The following is an 18,834-nucleotide window of genomic DNA, read 5'->3' as shown; positions in this document are numbered from 1 at the left end:
GTGTAACAGGTATCATGAAAGATTGATTCATTCCTTCAAAAAAATTCTTAAGTATTTTATGATATTCACATGGTATATATCTATACAGATACGATATCATAAAGGACATGTTCATTCCTTCAAAAGAATAAAAATTATAAGAAAATACATAAACAAAGTTTAAGCTTATTTTGATATTTTAGTTTTTATATAATTTAATTTATCAAGTTAATTATAGAATCATTTTTTTATATAAATTTTGTTTCATTCCAAAAGAGAAAAGATAATAATAGAAAAAGAAAAAGGAAGAAGATGAACTAACCCAAAAAAGATTAAAAAAAAAATTAAGAGAAAAAACGAATTAAGAAAGGAAAAAGAAAACGAAATGAAGGAAATAAATACTCCCTCCGAATAAAAAAAGAGTCCACTTAGCCTTTTGTACACCTCTTAAGAAAATATTAACTCCTAAATAAAAATAAGTAGTTTAACTAAACTATTCCTAATTAAATAAGAATTAAAATTTAATTATATAACATTCAATAGGGATAAATTTAAAAAAATATGATTAATTTTTTATTATTTAATAAGTGAATATTTTTTTTGATTAAAAAAAAGATTAAGTGGAGTAATGGAAATGTCAGCAAAGGACATCTACAATAAATGAAGGAGAAAGGATAGGGAAAGACAAAAAAAAAAAAAAAAAAAAAGCATAAAAGGACAAAAGCAATAAAGGAGTAGATATTTCATTACCATAAAAGAATACTTATCTAAGCAAAGATCTCGTACACACAGTAGAAATGTTAAGCAACTTGGATAAATTGTTTGGCTAACGGACATTTCGGGTAAATAGTTTGTATGGGGACAAATTTGGGTAAATACTTTACTTTTGTGGGGAACTGAATAAGTATGTCTCTAACCAAACGAACCAAAGCCCGTTTAAATCCTTAGTAATTATGCTTTCCCTAATTATACTCCAACTGAACTTTGTAAACAAAGAAAGGAAACGCGTCCGTTTCCTTAGTCGTTTTTTTCCTTTTCGTACTTCGCCATGTTTCACAAATCACATGTGGGAGGTTATCCCTTGAATATGAAGATCAAATTGCCTACTACTACTCCCTCCGTTTCAATTTATATGAATTCATTTGACTGGACATAACATTTAAGAAAGAGGGAAGACTTTTGAAACTTGTGGTTCAAAATAATTCTTGAAAATTTGTGTGGCCGTAAATCATTCATAAAGTGAATTTGTTTCCAAATTAAAAAAGAGGTCATTCATTTTGATACGGAGTAAAAAGAAAATAGGTTCAAACAAATTGAAATAGAGGGAGTATTATTTTCAATAGTAATAATAAATAAATAAACAAAATAATAAAGTTGTAATCTAATAATTACGTACTTAAGTTCAAACTACAATAATAGTCTATTTTGCCAAACTAATTATGAAAAGTTAATAGTGTTTTTTTTTTCTTTTTAGAAAAATATTTATTTTAGAAATTATGGTGTTTGACCAAGCTTTTAATTAGGAAAAAACACAACGGTTTTTGAATAATAGCAAAAGCTGCTTTTTTAGAAGTTTAAAAAGTACTGTAGTTTTTAGAATTACCGCTCTAATTATTAATAAAATTTATTTTCAAATTTATTAACGAAACACTAACAACTACTTTCCAAGAGTTATTTTTTGAAAAATATTTCTAACAAAAAATATCTTTCAAAATAAATAATTAATTCTGCGAAAGCTGGCCAAACAAACTCCAAATCTTCTTCCATGTTCCTATTATTTACTATTTATATTCATATGTTTATATTACTCCCTTCATTTTAATTTATGTATCTTATTTTGATTGAGCATGGAGTTTAGAAAATAAAAAACACTTTTAAATTTTATGATCTTAAATTGAATATATGTATAATTTATCAAAATATCCTTAAATCATATATTTAAACATATCATGTGAGATATTAAATTAAAAGTTGTCAAATTGGGAAAATTTTAAATAGACTAGAAAGAAAATAAGACAAACATATTGAAATAAGGAAAATATTATTTTCCTTGTTAAAAGAAAAGCATACATGATGTTAATTTGATAAATACTTATTTGTACCAGATATGTACATCAAATCATATAAATTATGATAGTTAATTGATTTAATAATTATAATACATACTCTCATATATAATTTTCTTTTTAGTCATCTCAAAAAATTATACTTTTTATATTTAGAAATAATTCAACTTGAAACTTATCGTTTTACGAAATAATTTACAATCACATAAATATTTATAAGTTATTTTAGATTATAAATTTTTAAAATATTTCTTTTTTCTTAAATTTAGTACCTAATCAAATCACATGTAAACTGCGACGGAAGGAGTACTGTTTATTAACTTGATGACATAACATATTATGTGGATGAAAACTTTACCACGTTAATCCCGTGTTCCTGGCTTTCCAAACAGGAATCTAGCTGTAAAGAAAATCTGTAAGAGTTCCGTTTGTTACTTTTCGGATATATTCATTTTCAATTCTATGATGTTGCGCAACATACGCGTAATCGAAATAGTAATAGTAATAATGATAAATATACAGCCTGTTTGGATGAGTTTAAATAGCTTATAAGCTAAAATAAATAAATTTAGTAGTCTAATTTTTTTATTTTTTATTTTCAGCTTATAAACTGCTTTAGATAAGTTAAATCAAATGAACTTATTTATTTTTTTAAGTTTATTTTAAACACAAAATAACTTTAAGCTGACCAATCAAACATTAAAAAAAAATAAAAAATAACTTATAAGCCAATCCAAACGGGCTCTATAATAACCTTTGTGGTGACGACACGTTTATAGGATTCTCCCTCTAATATCAAAATAGCATAAACGAACCTCCACTTTACAATTAAACTCAAATCTAGAACCCTCCATCTACCTTCCTTTTAGTCAAAAATAGTCCAAATCCAAATTTGACCCTCTTCCTCTTTCTCTTTCTCCACCTTATATATAATAACAAATCCTTTTCCATCTCCTTCAACAAACAAAATTCTCAATCATGGAAAAACCAAACAAAATATTGCTTCTATTAATCTTCGTTGCTGTTCTGTTTTTCCCTGTTGTTATTTCTATCGGTGTTAACTATGGCACGTTAGGAAACAACTTACCTCCACCATCACAAGTAGCTCAATTCCTCAAGGACAAAACCGTCATTGACCGTATTAAAATCTTTGACATCAATCCAGACATCCTACGAGCATTTGCTAACACAGGAATCTCAGTTACTGTCACCGTCCCAAACGGTGAGATCCCAAATCTAATGGACCTTGCATATGCAAAACGTTATGTAGAATCAAACATTAAACCTTTTTATCCACAAACAAAAATAGATGTCATTCTTATTGGAAATGAAGTACTTCATTGGGATACACCTGAAGTACAAAACAAACTTGTTCCAGCTATGAAAGTATTTTATCAAGCGTTGGGTGAGGTAGGATTGAAGGGTATTAAAGTATCTTCACCACATTCATTGGGTATTTTATTACGGTCTAACCCGCCTAGTGCCGCCCGGTTTAGACCCGGTTGGGATGTGGGTATTCTTGCACCAATGCTTAAGTTTTTGAGAGAAACTAAAGGGCCTTTTATGGTTAACCCGTATCCGTATTTCGGGTATGACCCGAAACAAGAGGATTTTCTTCTGTTCAGGAAGAACAAAGGCGTTTACGACAGGTAAAAATATTTTATTCATAAATCTCTGAATGCTCCCTATAGTTTTCCAAATATATAAAAATAGTTAGCAACACCCGTATTTATAAGCTTTAAGCTAGCGTTTTGGTTAAAGATATTGTGAAATTTGAGAAAAAAGATTTGTGAAGTTACGTTAAAATAGTTTTAGAAATTTGAAGTTGTGTTTGGACACGCAGTTTACATAAAAAAGTATTTGATGTTTTGGGGATGGATGTAAAATTTCACAGTTTTGGAACTTAATTTTTTTTTTTGGAGAAAAAACTTCCAAAAAGTAGGCCATTGGCCATAGAAACCAAATATTTTTTTCACTTTATTTGGAATTTTTGAAGGTAAGAGTTGAAGATTAAAGTTTTTATAAGGATATTTGGTTGTTTGAATATTTTTTTCACTTTATGTTGTTGTTATTCTTGTTGATTGTACGAAAGTTAAAATACGAGCGGTATTCCGAATTTTTATGGTCCGAGCTGATTTTCAAGAAAAAAGTGAATGATTTCATGGCCAAACCGGAGGGAACTTACTTTAATTCAAAACAAGAAAATCTATTTTTATTTAAGTTTGACTATATATATTTAACTCAAACATAAATTAATATACCAAATTCTTTCTAATCAATTTTATTTTCCTATAACTTTGAATTATTATTTTTCCAACAACAGGTTTTCGAAGAGATGGTACAATAATTCATTCGATATGTTGTTAGACGCCGTATATATGTCAATGGTAAGACTAAAATACCCAGATGTGGAGATAGTTGCTGCTGAAACAGGGTGGCCGTCAGCAGGGGAATCATACGAGCCACAATGTACGGTGGAAAATGCGGCCTCGTATAATGGAGGGTTGTTGAGGAAGTATAATTCTGGTACAGGGACACCATTGATGCCTAAGAGGAAGATTGAGACGTATATTTTTGCATTGTTCAATGAGAATACTAAACCTGGATCAATTGCTGAGAAGAATTTCGGGTTGTTTAGACCCGATTTCAGCGCGGTTTATAATATTGGAGTTTTGAAAGAAGATCAGGTAATTTAAATTTTATAACTTTATAAGCACTTCATCAGTGTGTTAGATTAATTAATGTTCTTGCTCATGGTAACCCCTCCGGATCAAAAAGAGTATCCACACTTAATTCAATATCTATTTAATTAGAGAAAGTTTAATTAAGCTGTCATTTTGTTTTATCCGGAGGGAGTAGTTGATTTCCTTTTTTTTTAACTGCTTAAAACACACCACTTTCTGATATGGCTGACAAAGTAAGTATACTAGTTTTGTTTTGTTGCAAGTAAACGGATGTCCAGATCATTAACTAAGTATTTAATATTTAATGATTTTAGTCGATCAACTTTACTGATATAGTAGTAGTAATTTAAAGCTAAGAGGGCGTTTAAGTCATTTTTAAATGAATTATGAGGAGTGTAATTGGAAATGATGATTATTTATACTGCTTCAGTTATAATTGTTGCAACACGCTTTTGTAAATAGTTTCTTTTGTCTTTTGGCTAGAAGAATCTTGAACTGCTTGTTTTTTTTTATCTTCCAGTTGAGTACAGCTGGTTGTATTGCTTTTTTCCACCCTACATGGAATATGTTCTCCATGTGAAGGTGCTTGGCTTCATGTGTAAAGTTCACCTGTTTAGGGTTGCCGGATCTAAAGGATCAATTATTAATTTTGCTTAAATTTAGTACTTGTTGCGTCACAATTTAAGTGTTTTAGTTTGACTAAACACAACATTTAAAAAATAAAAGGAGATTTTAAAATTTTGATCATGAATTAAAGATGTGTGTATTAAAATGTATTTTAAATTAGATTTTAAATTTGTCATGCAGGATGATTGACTTGTCAACTTAATAAATGTAAAAAGAGAGCACTATTTTAAAATAGATTAAAAAGGAAAGTATGACGCTTAATTGGAACGAAGGGAGTAATTATATTTAAAAATATTTTTTTATATATGTATCTATATAAAAATTATTAAATAGTTATAAATATTTAACTGTGAGTGAGTATTATAATATTACTTGAATGCTAGTATTTGGTTGTAGTAAAATTATAGTATTATTTTTTTATATATGTATCTATACTATAGTATTATAATAGTCATAGACGTACGCTTTTAGAAAATGGACCTCGAAATTATTATTTGGGTGTAGTCAAATTGTAACTAGATTTATATTGGATATCTTGTTTATTGATTTTCTATTCTGGTTTTGGCCAAAGAATTAATTTAATCTGATACATCAAAAACTTGCACCGTCGACCACGTGTATATTATAGTAAAATTTCTACCTTGGATTCCCCTTCCATCAGAAAAGATGCAATCATTTTTCAGTACACAAAAAAGTAGTGTAGCATAGCTGGAAAGTTCCTAATGAACATGTGATGTCTTCAACGGATTTCTTTATTTTATTATTTAGAAAGTATGAAAAAGAAATCTATTTGAGCATCATCTTTCTTTCTATCTTTAATTTAAATTTGAATCTTGTCGTCTCGTTTTTTTTTTCGTACTTTAATTAGTCCTTTTGCCTTCCTGGTGCCAGTAATTTAAACTTGAGTGTACTTAGTCACTTTGCCCTTGAAGTTTAATATACTAACAATTATGACGGTTGGTTCAGTTACGACCCGTTATTTGATCCATTTTAATCTAAATAAATTTTGAATTATGCCTAGTGGCCAAGCCAGAAATCATATAAGAAATTTGAAAAGACAATAGAATATATTGTTGGAACTTGAACTTATAACTTGAAGTACTTACTGCCAACGCTTTTTACCAAAATTTTGCACTTGTAACTTGAGTTGAGTTATGACTAGTGGTCGAGCTGGAAATTCATATAAGAAAATTCGAAAAAATAATAGAATATCGTAGTTGGAATCTGAACTTGTAACTTGAACAACTAGAATTTTCACTTTTGTCAAGGGGTTCAATAATTTATTACACACAACATAATTTTTTGACAAAGGGAATTTAGTTAAACCCCTTTTCTTCTTACTAGATTTATGATTTATTGATTTGACCCCTGTCCAAGTTTGTTCCAACTGGCTCATTTGTCACCTCTAATCATCTTGCTAGCTTCGCCAATGGTTATGATCGATTTATTGATTTGACCTGTCCAAGTTTGATCCAACTGATTCATTTGTTACCTCTAATCATTTACATAATCTTCATTTAGTTATTGATATCTTACCTTTGTAATTTTGGTACACACAGGCTCATCCAACACCAGCACCCGCCCCAAAAAATGGTGGTGGCAACAAAGACAAACCGAAATCAAAATCACCAGTAGCAGCACCACCAGCACAGAACAAAAAATTCTGCATGCCAAAGGTAGAAGCAACGGACGCACAATTGCAGTCCAACATTAACTATGTGTGTAGCCAAGGAGTGGATTGCACCCCAATTCAAGTTGGTGGTCCGTGCTTTAGTCCCAACACTATTAGGTCTCACGCGGCGTTTGTCATGAATTCATACTTCCAAAAAGAGGGCCGCAACAACTTCAACTGTGACTTTGCTGGTACTGGTGTCGTTGCCAACGCTGATCCAAGTAAGCCACACAAATATATTTCGAGTTGAAAAATGTGAAAGTCTTACAATTATATATTCGATGAATTTCATCAACAGTCGCATAATTTTGTTTCGTAACATTAAGTTACTACTATAAGAATTTCAGCATAGTAACAAAAAGGTCGTAATTGCCGGAAATTTTTAACCCTTTCGATGAACTGAAATATTTTTTTAGTGATTTAAAATATCGAACGTGTTGATGTTTAGACCAGTAAAAATTATTTATGTTCATCGGAATGGTTGAGTTTTCAGCCACGTGACTTTTTTGTTATTATGGTAAAAAAATTGGAATTTTCATGTTAAGAAACAAAATTTTGTGACTTTAGTTGGGAGAAAAATATAATTATGTGATCATTTATGAAATTTATCCATTAGATATACGATAGTGTACAAGAAAAATGGGTTTATTGTAGTAACATTCTAACGAACGTTATGTGTTCTTTTAATATTTCTAGGTTATGGCACATGCAAATACGACTCTTGAATGTACGTGCAGCTGAGGAAGACTTTCAACTACTCCTACATTTGAAGGATTAGCATTGACATATAATCTTTATTATTGTGTACTTTGGTTTGGTAAATTAATCTAATTTTATTGGTATGTAATGTTCTTTTATATGGCTATTGTAATGCACAATGATGTCTATTTAATTTCCCTTCTCCGATTCTTTTCAATTTATCAAGTTATTCCTAATATACTTCCTCAGACTTTGAGGCGCAACTAAAATTTAAAGTTTGTGGACTCAAGATTTTAATCCTTTTAGATTGTTGGGTTTCAGGTTAAATTATTTATACATATTAAAATAATTTTTAAGACAAATATATCTTTGCTTTGAGATTATTGAGTTTGATCGAATTCTTACCTTAATCTCCAGATCTATCTCTGGTATAACTTGCTTTAGAGTGTTGTTGTAGGTCTAAATTAACCCTTTTTGACATGAAAAAAAAGATTGTGAGATTGGTCAAAAGGTTCCAAAAGCTGTAAAAGCACTTTTGATTTTGTCAATGTAAAAGGAAATCATCAGTTTTTAATTGTTCAAATCGTTCGTCATTTGTGCTCACAGTTCGAATTGTTGATCATTTAGACCTGTTTACAGTTCTTTCACGGTTAAAAACTTTTATATATACTCATTTTTTTAAGTTTAAAAAGCCATACCGATTTTGAGACTTGGAGGCTTGAAAGGGATTTTCATCAAGGATCGAGACTCATCACTAAAGTAGGCTATAATTTTCAAAATTGAGTTATTTAGCACACCCTAACCTAAAAGTGTCTACCGAAATCTTTTAGGACCCGTTTGGCCATAAGAATTATTCTTTTTTTTTTTTTTTTTTTTTTACTTTTTTTAAAAATCAGTGTTTGACCATGAAAATTCTATTGAAAAACAAGCTAACCTTATTTTTCACTTTTTTCACATTTCAACAACAAAAAATTATTTGCAAAAACTATGGCCACAGCTCCAACTCCAACTTCAAAATTCCAAAAAAAGTGATTTTTTTTTGGTTTCTATGGCCAAATGCCTACTTAATTTGTTAGATTTTAAGAATTTTCACAAAAAATACTAAGGTTTAGGGTTTTGGAATTTGAACTCTGAAGGTATTTTTACCCTTGAACTGTATGTATTAAGTCTATTACGATGTATTAAAGTATTGAATGAGTCATAGTTAAGGATTTATGGGTGGAATTGGGATTAGCCATTTCTGGGCATTGATGAAGCTTGGAGGAGGAGAATTTTGTGATAAATGACTTGTTTTTATTTCGTTGTGCAGAATGATCTTGAAGGATGCAAAATCAAAACTCAAGTTAAAAATCTCACCTAAATTAAAAAGTTTGGAAATGAAAGCTTAAGGTTAGGCTAAAAAATAGTGAATTGATATTATGTGTAGAATTGATGCTTTTGAGCAGAGACTCTCTACCTAGCAAAGTTGGAGTATCTATCCTCCCAACATTCCACTTGTGAAAACACTGGGTATGTTGTTGTTGTTATTGTTATATTGATGCTTATGAGCATGACGCCAAAATTGAATGTTTATTTTTTAAAGTTGAGGGAGGAGTTTGATTTTTAAAGTAAAGTTAGGGAGAGTAAATGATTTTTTAAAGTTGAGGGAGGAGTTTGATTTTTAAAGTAAAGTTAGGGAGAGTAAATGATTTTCACCCATATTTTTTTACATTTTTGAAAGTTTAACTTTTTTTGAGCAAAAAATTAAAAAATTTAATTGCTTAACTATTAAACCCTAATTTATTAACATTCTTTGGAATTATTTTGGGCGCTCCGAATCCCAGAGAATAAGGATTCGTTTGGATTTGTCAGTATAAAAATCTCATTTTCTTTACAATTCTGCATTGAAAGTGAGGTTAGTTTCTGTTTGAATTCTATAAGCTAAACAGCTCCTAAAATAAAGATTCTAAATACCCATTTAATTTTGAAGAAATCTGAGTTTGATTATTATGAAACGTAGCGGCCCCGAAACCGAGAGAAATTTTGATTTGATGATTTAATTCATGTCTAGTTAGAATTCATTGCTAATAGTCAAAATAATAGCATGTTTGGCCAAACTTATTTTTTCTCAAAAGTATTTATTTTTTTCAATAAGTGCTTATTTTAAAAAATTGAGGTGTCTGGTCAAGCTTTTGGGACAAAATAAGTGCATATGAAGAGTAGCAGAAATAGTGCTCAAAAGCACTTTTTAGAAAAATACACTCAGAAATACTTTTTAAAAACTTAACCAAACACTAATTACTGCTCAAAAGTGTTTTTAAAATTAATTAACCAAATACAAATTGTTTTTCGTCAATTTTTTTTTTAAAAAAGCTTGACCAAACACTAATTACTGCTCAAAAGTGTTTTTAAAATTAATTAACCAAATACAAATTGTTTTTCGTCAAAAATATTTTTTTTAAAAGCACTTTTCAGAATAAGCTGATTTTAGAAGCTTGACTAAACATGTTGTAGGTTTCATAGCTGCTAGCTGTTTTAGTAGTATTTGTTAGAATATACAAAAGTAGAATACAAAGATTTCACTGTTTACTACGATTTTATCCTTGTTTCGTGGATTAAGTTATTTGCACAGACAAGGTAAATATTTTCTTACCCTATCAAGGTATTTTAACTTATGGTAGCAGACTAGTTACTATATTTACTAGATTACTAATTAATAATTAATGCTTATCAAAATGTTCACTTTTTATGAGTTTAAAATATTTTCCTTCCGAAGCTAGGTTTTGTTTAACGGCTCCAAATCCCAGAAAAATTAGGATTTGTTTGTCACTATAAATATCTCATCTTGCTGACACAATTCTGTATTGAATTCTATAAGCTCTAAGCATAGAGGGAAATTTGAGTATTATTATGAAACGTCTGCGAAAATTGTGTGATAATAAAGGTGTGGAGCTGTCTGAGGATATCAGAATGGAAATATTGCATCTTTTGCCTTCAAAATCACTAGCAAGGTTTAAATGTGTATCAAAGTGTTGGCAAAAATACATTGCTGGTTGTCGTTCTCAACGATGGAGGCCTCAACCTGATTTCATTGGTATTTTTTATCAGACACGTAAACATTCCCAAATTGGTTTCTTCTTCGAATCAAAGGAATCAAATAATAATCACATGCATGATTTGGATGAGTCAGTGAATTTTCTTAACAGGAAAGTGTATATTGTTGCGTCGTCGAATGGTTTTCTTCTTTGTAAAAAAGATAGAAAAAAACCAAGGGATTATTATGTTTATAATCCTGCAACGAGGCAATATTCGTCTCTCCCTAAAACTCTATTCTGCATGGAAGGCGACCTAGCTATTGGATTTATTTGTAAGGTAGATGATCCTAATAAAGATGTCATCTCGTTTACTATAGTTCGCTATGAAATACCTCATCATTAGGATGAGTTACTGTTCACTGTAACAATTGAAAGTTTCTTTTCCGAGACTAATGTGTGGACTTCCAATAGTATAATTTTGGATGCACCTCTTAGACTGTACCCTTTAAACTGGGATACAAGATCATCAGCATCGTCAGATGGTGTCATCGGTGGAGTATTCTGTTGGCTTGATCAAGTTGAAAGACAAATCACTGTTTATGATAGTGTCTACAAGTCTTTCTGGGCTTTGGAATTGCCTGAAGAGATTGAGACCACATACAATTCTTATCTTGGATTATCTGGTGGGGATTTCTACTTTGCATTGGATTACGGGGAGGAGATTGCTGTGTGGAAACTCGAGAGTAATATTCGTAGTCGAGTTGCAGTATGAGTTTTGAAGTATGATGCGGATGTTTGCTGCTAGAGTTCTTCAATGTCCGGAGGCGTTTGGACTTGGAGGCGATACACTTCGTGTTGAGGCTTTTGGAATTACAGGCTCTTTTTGTATCGAGGTGCAGAACATGGTTATTCATCCTGTTTTCCTGCACATCTTTTATTTGGATGTAAGAGGCAAGGTTATTTCTTATGACTTGAAAACGGATACTGCAGAATTTGTGTATGATTTTAAAGAACCTTGGTGGAAAACACTACACTACGAGTTATTTCCTTATGAGTGGCATCAATGGCCACGTCTTCTGTCGACTGTCAATTAGTGGCGTTGGCTATTACTACCTATTAATTTGTAGCACTTTTAATGACAATTTCTGAGTATTGTATTTAATTACTTCAAACATAGATATATTTTTATGGACTTCTTTCTTCTAAATCTTTGATTGTACTCTATCTTGAAAGTTCTCAAAGAAAAAATTAGACTAGAATAAGAGCCTTACCTACTCACCAATAAAAAAAAATGATGGATCCAAATTTCCAAACACCAAACAAGCCACCTCCAACACTTTTAAATGCTGCAACTTGGGCTATACATATGGGTGTCAGTAGTAATTTAAGATATCAAACACTTAAACGGTGTTGGGTTTTTCTTATTATGATCTATAAATTAAAACAAGTTTGTTGTCTTTTTAGTCCAAGAAACAGTCTTTCTGATTTCTTGTAGGAGCTTGGAGTGAGTCACCATGTCTAACTTTGGTATAGAACAGAACAGTATTGCTGATTTTGATTTGAGGATTGTTTTCCGTTCCTTTGTGTGGTTGAAAATGAGATGTTATGTGAAAATCATCTAAAGATAACATTGTTTCTATATTATTGTATGGAAAGGTAACTAACGAGGAAAGGCAAGCAAAACAAATTTCCCTGTTTTGTCGTATGGTACTGCCACCTATGTGGACTATTCAAAAATGTCGGCGGGTGTGTATCGGATAGTGGTGCATTTTTTGGATGGTTTGACAACATTTTTTAGGAGTCCGAGCAACATAAACAGCCATGCAGCTAAAGCTTCGATGGTATTTCTCTTTTTGGTAGTTATCAAAATAATATTCCAAAGTATAACAAGCTTATTGTTGAGTGATTGTTTAATGTACTTCTCTCAACACTCTGTAGCATCTGCTGGGTGTCAGTTGTTTTGAGGAATTGGTGAGTGTAAGTACCTTGCAAACAAATACCAGTACATATCTCAGTCCATTTTGTAAGTTGTGATGATGCCCTGTATCCAATTTTTGGATTGTGAAAGCATACACATCATGTACTAGTACATGTACACAAATCCTAATGAGAAGCTACCTCCTCAAGGTAAGAGCTCACTAATTGAGTTGATACAACATTTCAGTATATGGAATAATCTTTTAGTAGCCAGAAACTATGATAAGAGGTTCTTGTTAACAAATCCTTGGACTACAGACAAAACAGAAAACTATTAAGGTAAGGTCCCATTGTACTGTCCATGACAGAGTACATCTTCTCCGAGTCATGAGCAAAATATACCAGCCATTGATGGTTCAATGTTGTAATTCAACATTTCCAGGGACTATTAAACATGATAGAGTAGCTCTTTTTGCGACTTATATGTCACAGGGTCAAGGCGTTAAGCCTCATTGCAGAAATACAAGGAAAGATTGTGTAAAATATATGTTCACATTTCCCCTATCCCTTCCCTACCTAGAGGCGGATGCACCATACAAATGATGGGTCCAAATACGAAGTATAACATACATATGAGCATCACTCAAGTGTCAACAACTATTAAATTCTAAAAGCATCATTTTAAAAGCGCGAAGTGCAGTGTGTTCACTGGTAAGAACTAAGAACATTACAAGTTGCATTCATCAAGTATTCCTGAATCTGCCTCTGCCCCTACCCATGCATTTGTCAGGAGTATTTCTCTTCGTCTGCACGGATAAACTACCGATCAAACATATGCAGGTGACAAGAAATTACGAGTACCGGGGGGACTTCAATTACTTAGATATATGGTGCTGAGGAAACCTTATCAGCTAAAATACATCTATTAATAAGTCCGTTAGTACAATGCTCCAACCCATTCATACCTTACTTTCGTCTTGTGTTATTTGCCTAAAAGGTTGATCAGAAAGATAACATAAAATCTCATCACACTAAGGGAACCATAAACTTTGCCTGTACTACAGTGAATAATAATAATAATAATAATAATCATCTTCTTTTCCGGCTGCACTCTGAATTAAGTCAACTTTCTTGTCTAACACGATGTTTTTGGCCAAGCCATGCAAAGCTTCATTGAAAGAAATTACCAAACGAAATGAAGAGGTAAAACAATAACATCTAGAAAACCAAAAGAAGGGAACAAAGAAGACATTCTTTATTGACAGAAGCTAGTCTGCATATGCTAAGATGGAATAAAGATGCTTGTTTGAATACTACACCACATCAATGAAGTCTCGAGAGCCCCAATGAGGATTGGGCGTTATACCCAACTGAATGAGATTGTCATTTTCCACGAAAAGCAGCGCAACAAGTCAATATAGGGCATAATAATCTGAGAAGATAGCTAACCACCTTCAAGGCGGTCATCACGTCATCTTACAGCTGACTGAGTGGTATCAAAATGACAAGAACTGCTAGCAGTACATATAATTTATGGGCATCTCAATCCCCACACACCCCACACCCAAAATAAAAATAGATAAAAGAGCAAGTGAGCAAAGGTCACTGTCATGGTTTAACCAGAACACAAAAACAATATCAAATTTACAATCACAAATGGTATGTTACACCAGTAAAGTACCGACTGAACCAAATGGCAGGAGGCAGCATCTACCACTAAGCGATCCACCATGTAACTACATTTCACGAAACAACATTTTTTTTTCAAAGGAAAGAAATACATTCTAAGGCAATAAAATCAGACCAAGATACTCGTAGACCACCTCAAAAAAAGGAGCTGATCAGTTTCTTCCGAGGGGCAAAGATCTGCAAGAATAAGTCTCCTTGAAGTCGGACTTTCTTGAAGAAGTGAAAATAGAGGCATAGATCTCCTTTGTAGCATGAGCTGGAGCTACATCAACAGCCTTAAACCGCTTCACAGACCCGTTACTCGCACTATTCTTCACATCCTTAACTTCAATCTTACTGTTAATGCCAACTTTACCATTCCCTTCGACTTTCCTCGCATCCTTGCCTACTACTGGCTTATCCTCAATCCCATGTTTCATCCCGCTCAAGCGTGGGACACCCATAACCTCTTCACCATTCACAGCCACTCCATCCCCGTTCCTCCCCTTCTTCACCTTCTTATTATCCTTCAATTTCACCCTTTCTTCCTCCATTCTCTCCCTCAAAGCCGCAACCTCTTCTTCACTCCCGTTAATCACAATCTTATCACTCTCTACAATCTCTTTGTGGCAAACCAAACAACCCGAGGATTTCACTTCCTTCAATGCTCTCGCACTCAAAACATGCCCACAACCCTTCAAAGCAAAAAACTTATACTTCCCATTAAACTCCAACCCCGATACTGGGCATTGAAACCCGGTCACTTCACCATCACCAAGACCTCTATCCTCTTTCCCGGGAATCACAGACAACTCAACCGGAATCATATCTTTCAATCCCTTTATATACCCAAACTGCTTAGGCAACCTTTTCTTCAATAAAGCCTCAACTAAAGCCTCCTTATTAAACAAATTCCCAAGTTTATCAACAACAACCGGACGCCTTAAAGGCTCGTTCGATAAAGCACAATTCAACCATCTCGACAACCTAACCTCATTCGGGTCAGCTTTATCCGGTTTTTTCTCAGCATACATTTTAAGATAACAGTCTCGGGACTCAGCCCCCGTTGCGCCACCATCACCACCCCCACCACGTAGGCGAAAACGGAGGATCAACGTCGAAAACGGGCTAATCCCAGAATTACATAATAGTGTTGAATCTTTAACAGGTTTACCATTAAAAGTAAAATACATAGAATCCTTAATGGGGTTGCCATTAAAAGTAAAAAAGATTGAATCTTTAATTGAGTTTAATGGTTTCTTGATTTTATTATCAAGAAAATAGGATTTTAGGTCTTGTAAAGTGAAATTAGGGTTAGGGTTTTCAAGATTTAGGACATGTGTTGGGATTTGAAGGTCTGGTGATTGGATGTAAATTGGGAAATTAAAGATTTGGGGTTCCATTATTAAGGTTTTATGAAATGAAAATTGAAGAAAAAATTAGAAATTTTACCTGATATGAAGAGATATTGAAGAGCCTTTTTTGTGTAGCTATGGTTCTTGAAAAGGGGAAAGATTGTAATTTTAATTGTTGTGTTTATATTTTTAGTTTATTGAACAAATTTGTTTGATGGAATTTCTGTGCACCGACTTTGAGTAACACGTGGCAATTACTGGTTGGTTAGTTGAGAAAAGATGGGGTTGGTTACAATGCCCAAAGCTTGGTGACCCGTTTGGTTTTATATTTGGGCTGGACTCATAATCCAATAGGTTGAAGCCCATTATTAGAGCACCAAAACATAAGTAATCTTTGGCCCTCAAATTAATGGTCTTTAATTTTTACCATTCAGCATTTTGGTCCCGTCATAAACTAGATTTCGATCGACATAGTAAGCGTTTAGCTTCGGTATATGTATCATGACATTCACAAGTTATGTCGGACAAAAAAACTTTCAACATTCAACATAATCTAAAAAAAAGACATAGGTTTAGATTTCGCTTGGCGTGGTTAGCGTTTAGCTTCAGCATATGTATCATCATATTCACACAAAGTTATGTAGGAAAAAGCAAAACTTTCAACACTCAATATCTATATCTATATTATTATAAAGGCATGAATATAAATGTCGGTTCACCAAAATATCCTTCAAATATTGAATGACTTTTATGCCTTGAAGATATAATTTTATATTGGATATAATTGTAAATAACACTTCTCCTAATATTGACTTCCATGAAATTCTAATCACAATCAAATTCCAAATTCCAACTTCGAACGTCCTACTTATTCTTTAATATTTCGGAGTCTTAGCAATTGCCAACAAGTAAGCCTAAGAAAATGTTAATAAAACAAGGGTTGTTTGAATTGAGGTATTAATCTTATTGGATAGCAGGAAGTCACAATAGGAAGCAGCTTCTCATGGATCAATCTACCATGTATTTCATAATATCTTTATAACGATAATAAAACAAATACTATCTAATATTTTTACTATGGTTGACATTTGACTGGAAATAACTGCATGTTCATAGAGACTAGTAATCTAAAACGTATAATACAACTTATGCTGCATAACTTAATTCCAACAGAACTTGTGCCGAACGAGGCAAAAGTTCAGTTTCCGAAGATAAAAATATTATTATAGAACTTACACTGAACGAAGCATATCTGAATATTTTCATTAAATAAGCAGTAGGAGCAAAAAAATAAAAACCACATACATAAGGGACAAAAATTAAAGACCAGTCCGTCTGAAGGGCAATTCGTGCAAAAATTTGGACGAAAACAACAACATGCCTTATGGTATCCCACAAAGTTGGTTCTGGGGAGTATAGAGTGTACACAGACCTTACCCCTACCTTGGAGGTAGAGATGTTGTTTCCAATAGACCCTCGGCTCGAGGAAAAACAGTTCAAAGCAGATCGGAAGTGGAAATAATGAAAATGAAGAAAGTCATGACAAAATACTACAAAAAGCATGACAAAGCATTATGAACAGTAACTCCAACAAAATAATACGATAATCAAAGTACGAGAAGAAAAACATTAGTATGTGACATTTGCAAAATGATTTTCTAGAAAATTACATTAATCAATGTTTGGTTATCTCCATTTGTTTAAAGAATTTTTCACCAAATTGAATAAATCCAAGCTTGGGTGAGAAAAGTGTAAAAAAAATAAAAAAAATAAAAAATCCAAGCTTTGGTTTTCCAATGTAATATTATCTATTATAACAGTTTAGTTACCAATTTTTACGGAATTGTCAATTATGATTTATCATAAAAAATTTAGCAAGTAATTACCTTATAATTGCATTACACTCTACCCTCCTCAGATCCCATCTGGTGGAACTATACTGGGTATGTTGTTGTTGTATTGTTTTTCTAAAATGACAACCATTTTAGACCAACTATTTTCAGTAAGGACGACAAGTTAAAATGGACCGGAAGGAGTATCATTTTGATATGAAAAAAATCATAACTTTAATAAACTCTTTGTGTAGTTTCTTAATATCCAAAGTTTTAATAGAAGCTAAATTAATCTAGTCCGAGTAGCTCTAATGTTGTCAAATTTACTATCAATAATTATAAAAATCCAAATAAATTAGAATGTTTAGTATTATATATAATACATTTTTTTTATTGGTTTATGGGTCAACAAGTTTATTTGGAATTACGGCTAGTTAATGTTGTTATTATCGGCTTATGGGTTCTTTACCCCAATTTATTTGGAATTACAACCAGTTAAATTGTCGGTTTATGAGTTCTCCACCCCAATTTATTTGGGATTACGGCTACTTAATGTTGTTATTGTCGGTTGTGAGTTTAGAAATATGTCTATTGTTTATTTCCGCCTAATATAATATTTCAATTAAAATTTCGATTTTAAGGTTTTAGGTTCAATCATTTGATAAGAGTGTTTGATAAAGTTATCTTTGGTAGAAATTCAAGAATTTTAATAATTTTCATGAATAGTGATTATTTTTCGGCAAAGGGTCATATATACCCTTGTACTATCCCGAATAGTTGTGTGTATCCCCCGTTTGCTTTTTCGATGATATATACCCCCGCCGTTAGCGTTTTGGTTATATATACCCCCGCGTCTAACGGTTCCGTTTAACAAGGACATGTGGCACGATCTCAACGGCTTCAATCATTTTCTTTTTTATTTAATCTAATTTATCATTAAAAAAATACAAAACAAAACAAAAAATTGAAAATTAGAAAGTCTAATCTCAGGCGAAGCTCCACCACCGGCATCCGACGACTACAACGGTATATTCATGGATCCAAAATTAAACTCACTTTGAAATTTGCCCATTAAGTTTCATGAACTCTACAATTAGATTCTTGAATACGAAAATGGTGGCCGAAAAAAAATTCAAAATAGTGAAAAATTTGTTGGAATAAATTGTGTATTGATAATTGAATCTAAAAATTGTAATTAAAGCTTGTCTTGAGTAGCTGGAACATGAAGAAAAAACAGAAATTCCATGGACAACCATTAATGAAATTTGAAGCTTCAAGTTTAAGTTTTGGGTTTCTTCAAATGAGCTTTGTTTCGAGTGAA

At 32.2% G+C, this 18,834-nt stretch overlaps 2 protein-coding genes and 1 pseudogene across 2 annotated transcripts; 2 read left to right on the top strand and 1 right to left on the bottom strand.

The window, feature by feature from the left end:
• The first annotated feature begins 2,948 nt into the window (after positions 1 to 2,948).
• LOC132602991 (glucan endo-1,3-beta-glucosidase-like) lies at positions 2,949 to 7,944 on the top strand. The gene is made up of 4 exons (XM_060315828.1): positions 2,949 to 3,694; positions 4,369 to 4,732; positions 6,916 to 7,249; positions 7,725 to 7,944. Exons 1-4 carry the CDS (start codon positions 3,024 to 3,026, stop codon positions 7,751 to 7,753), a joined length of 1,398 nt encoding a protein of 465 aa, XP_060171811.1. The 5' UTR covers positions 2,949 to 3,023; the 3' UTR covers positions 7,754 to 7,944.
• A 137-nt stretch (positions 7,945 to 8,081) lies between these two features.
• LOC132602992 (F-box protein At5g49610-like) lies at positions 8,082 to 11,883 on the top strand (annotated as a pseudogene).
• Positions 11,884 to 14,219: 2,336 nt separating this feature from the next.
• On the bottom strand, positions 14,220 to 15,854 carry LOC132602990 (uncharacterized). The gene has a single exon (XM_060315827.1). The coding sequence runs from the start codon at positions 15,727 to 15,729 to the stop codon at positions 14,500 to 14,502; it is 1,230 nt and encodes a 409-aa protein (XP_060171810.1). The 5' UTR covers positions 15,730 to 15,854; the 3' UTR covers positions 14,220 to 14,499.
• Positions 15,855 to 18,834: the final 2,980 nt, after the last annotated feature.

Source organism: Lycium barbarum, chromosome 7 (assembly GCF_019175385.1).
Source record: "Lycium barbarum isolate Lr01 chromosome 7, ASM1917538v2, whole genome shotgun sequence".
In the NCBI taxonomy this organism is placed as follows: domain Eukaryota; kingdom Viridiplantae; phylum Streptophyta; class Magnoliopsida; order Solanales; family Solanaceae; genus Lycium; species Lycium barbarum.
This window is presented reverse-complemented; position numbering and strand designations above follow the sequence as displayed.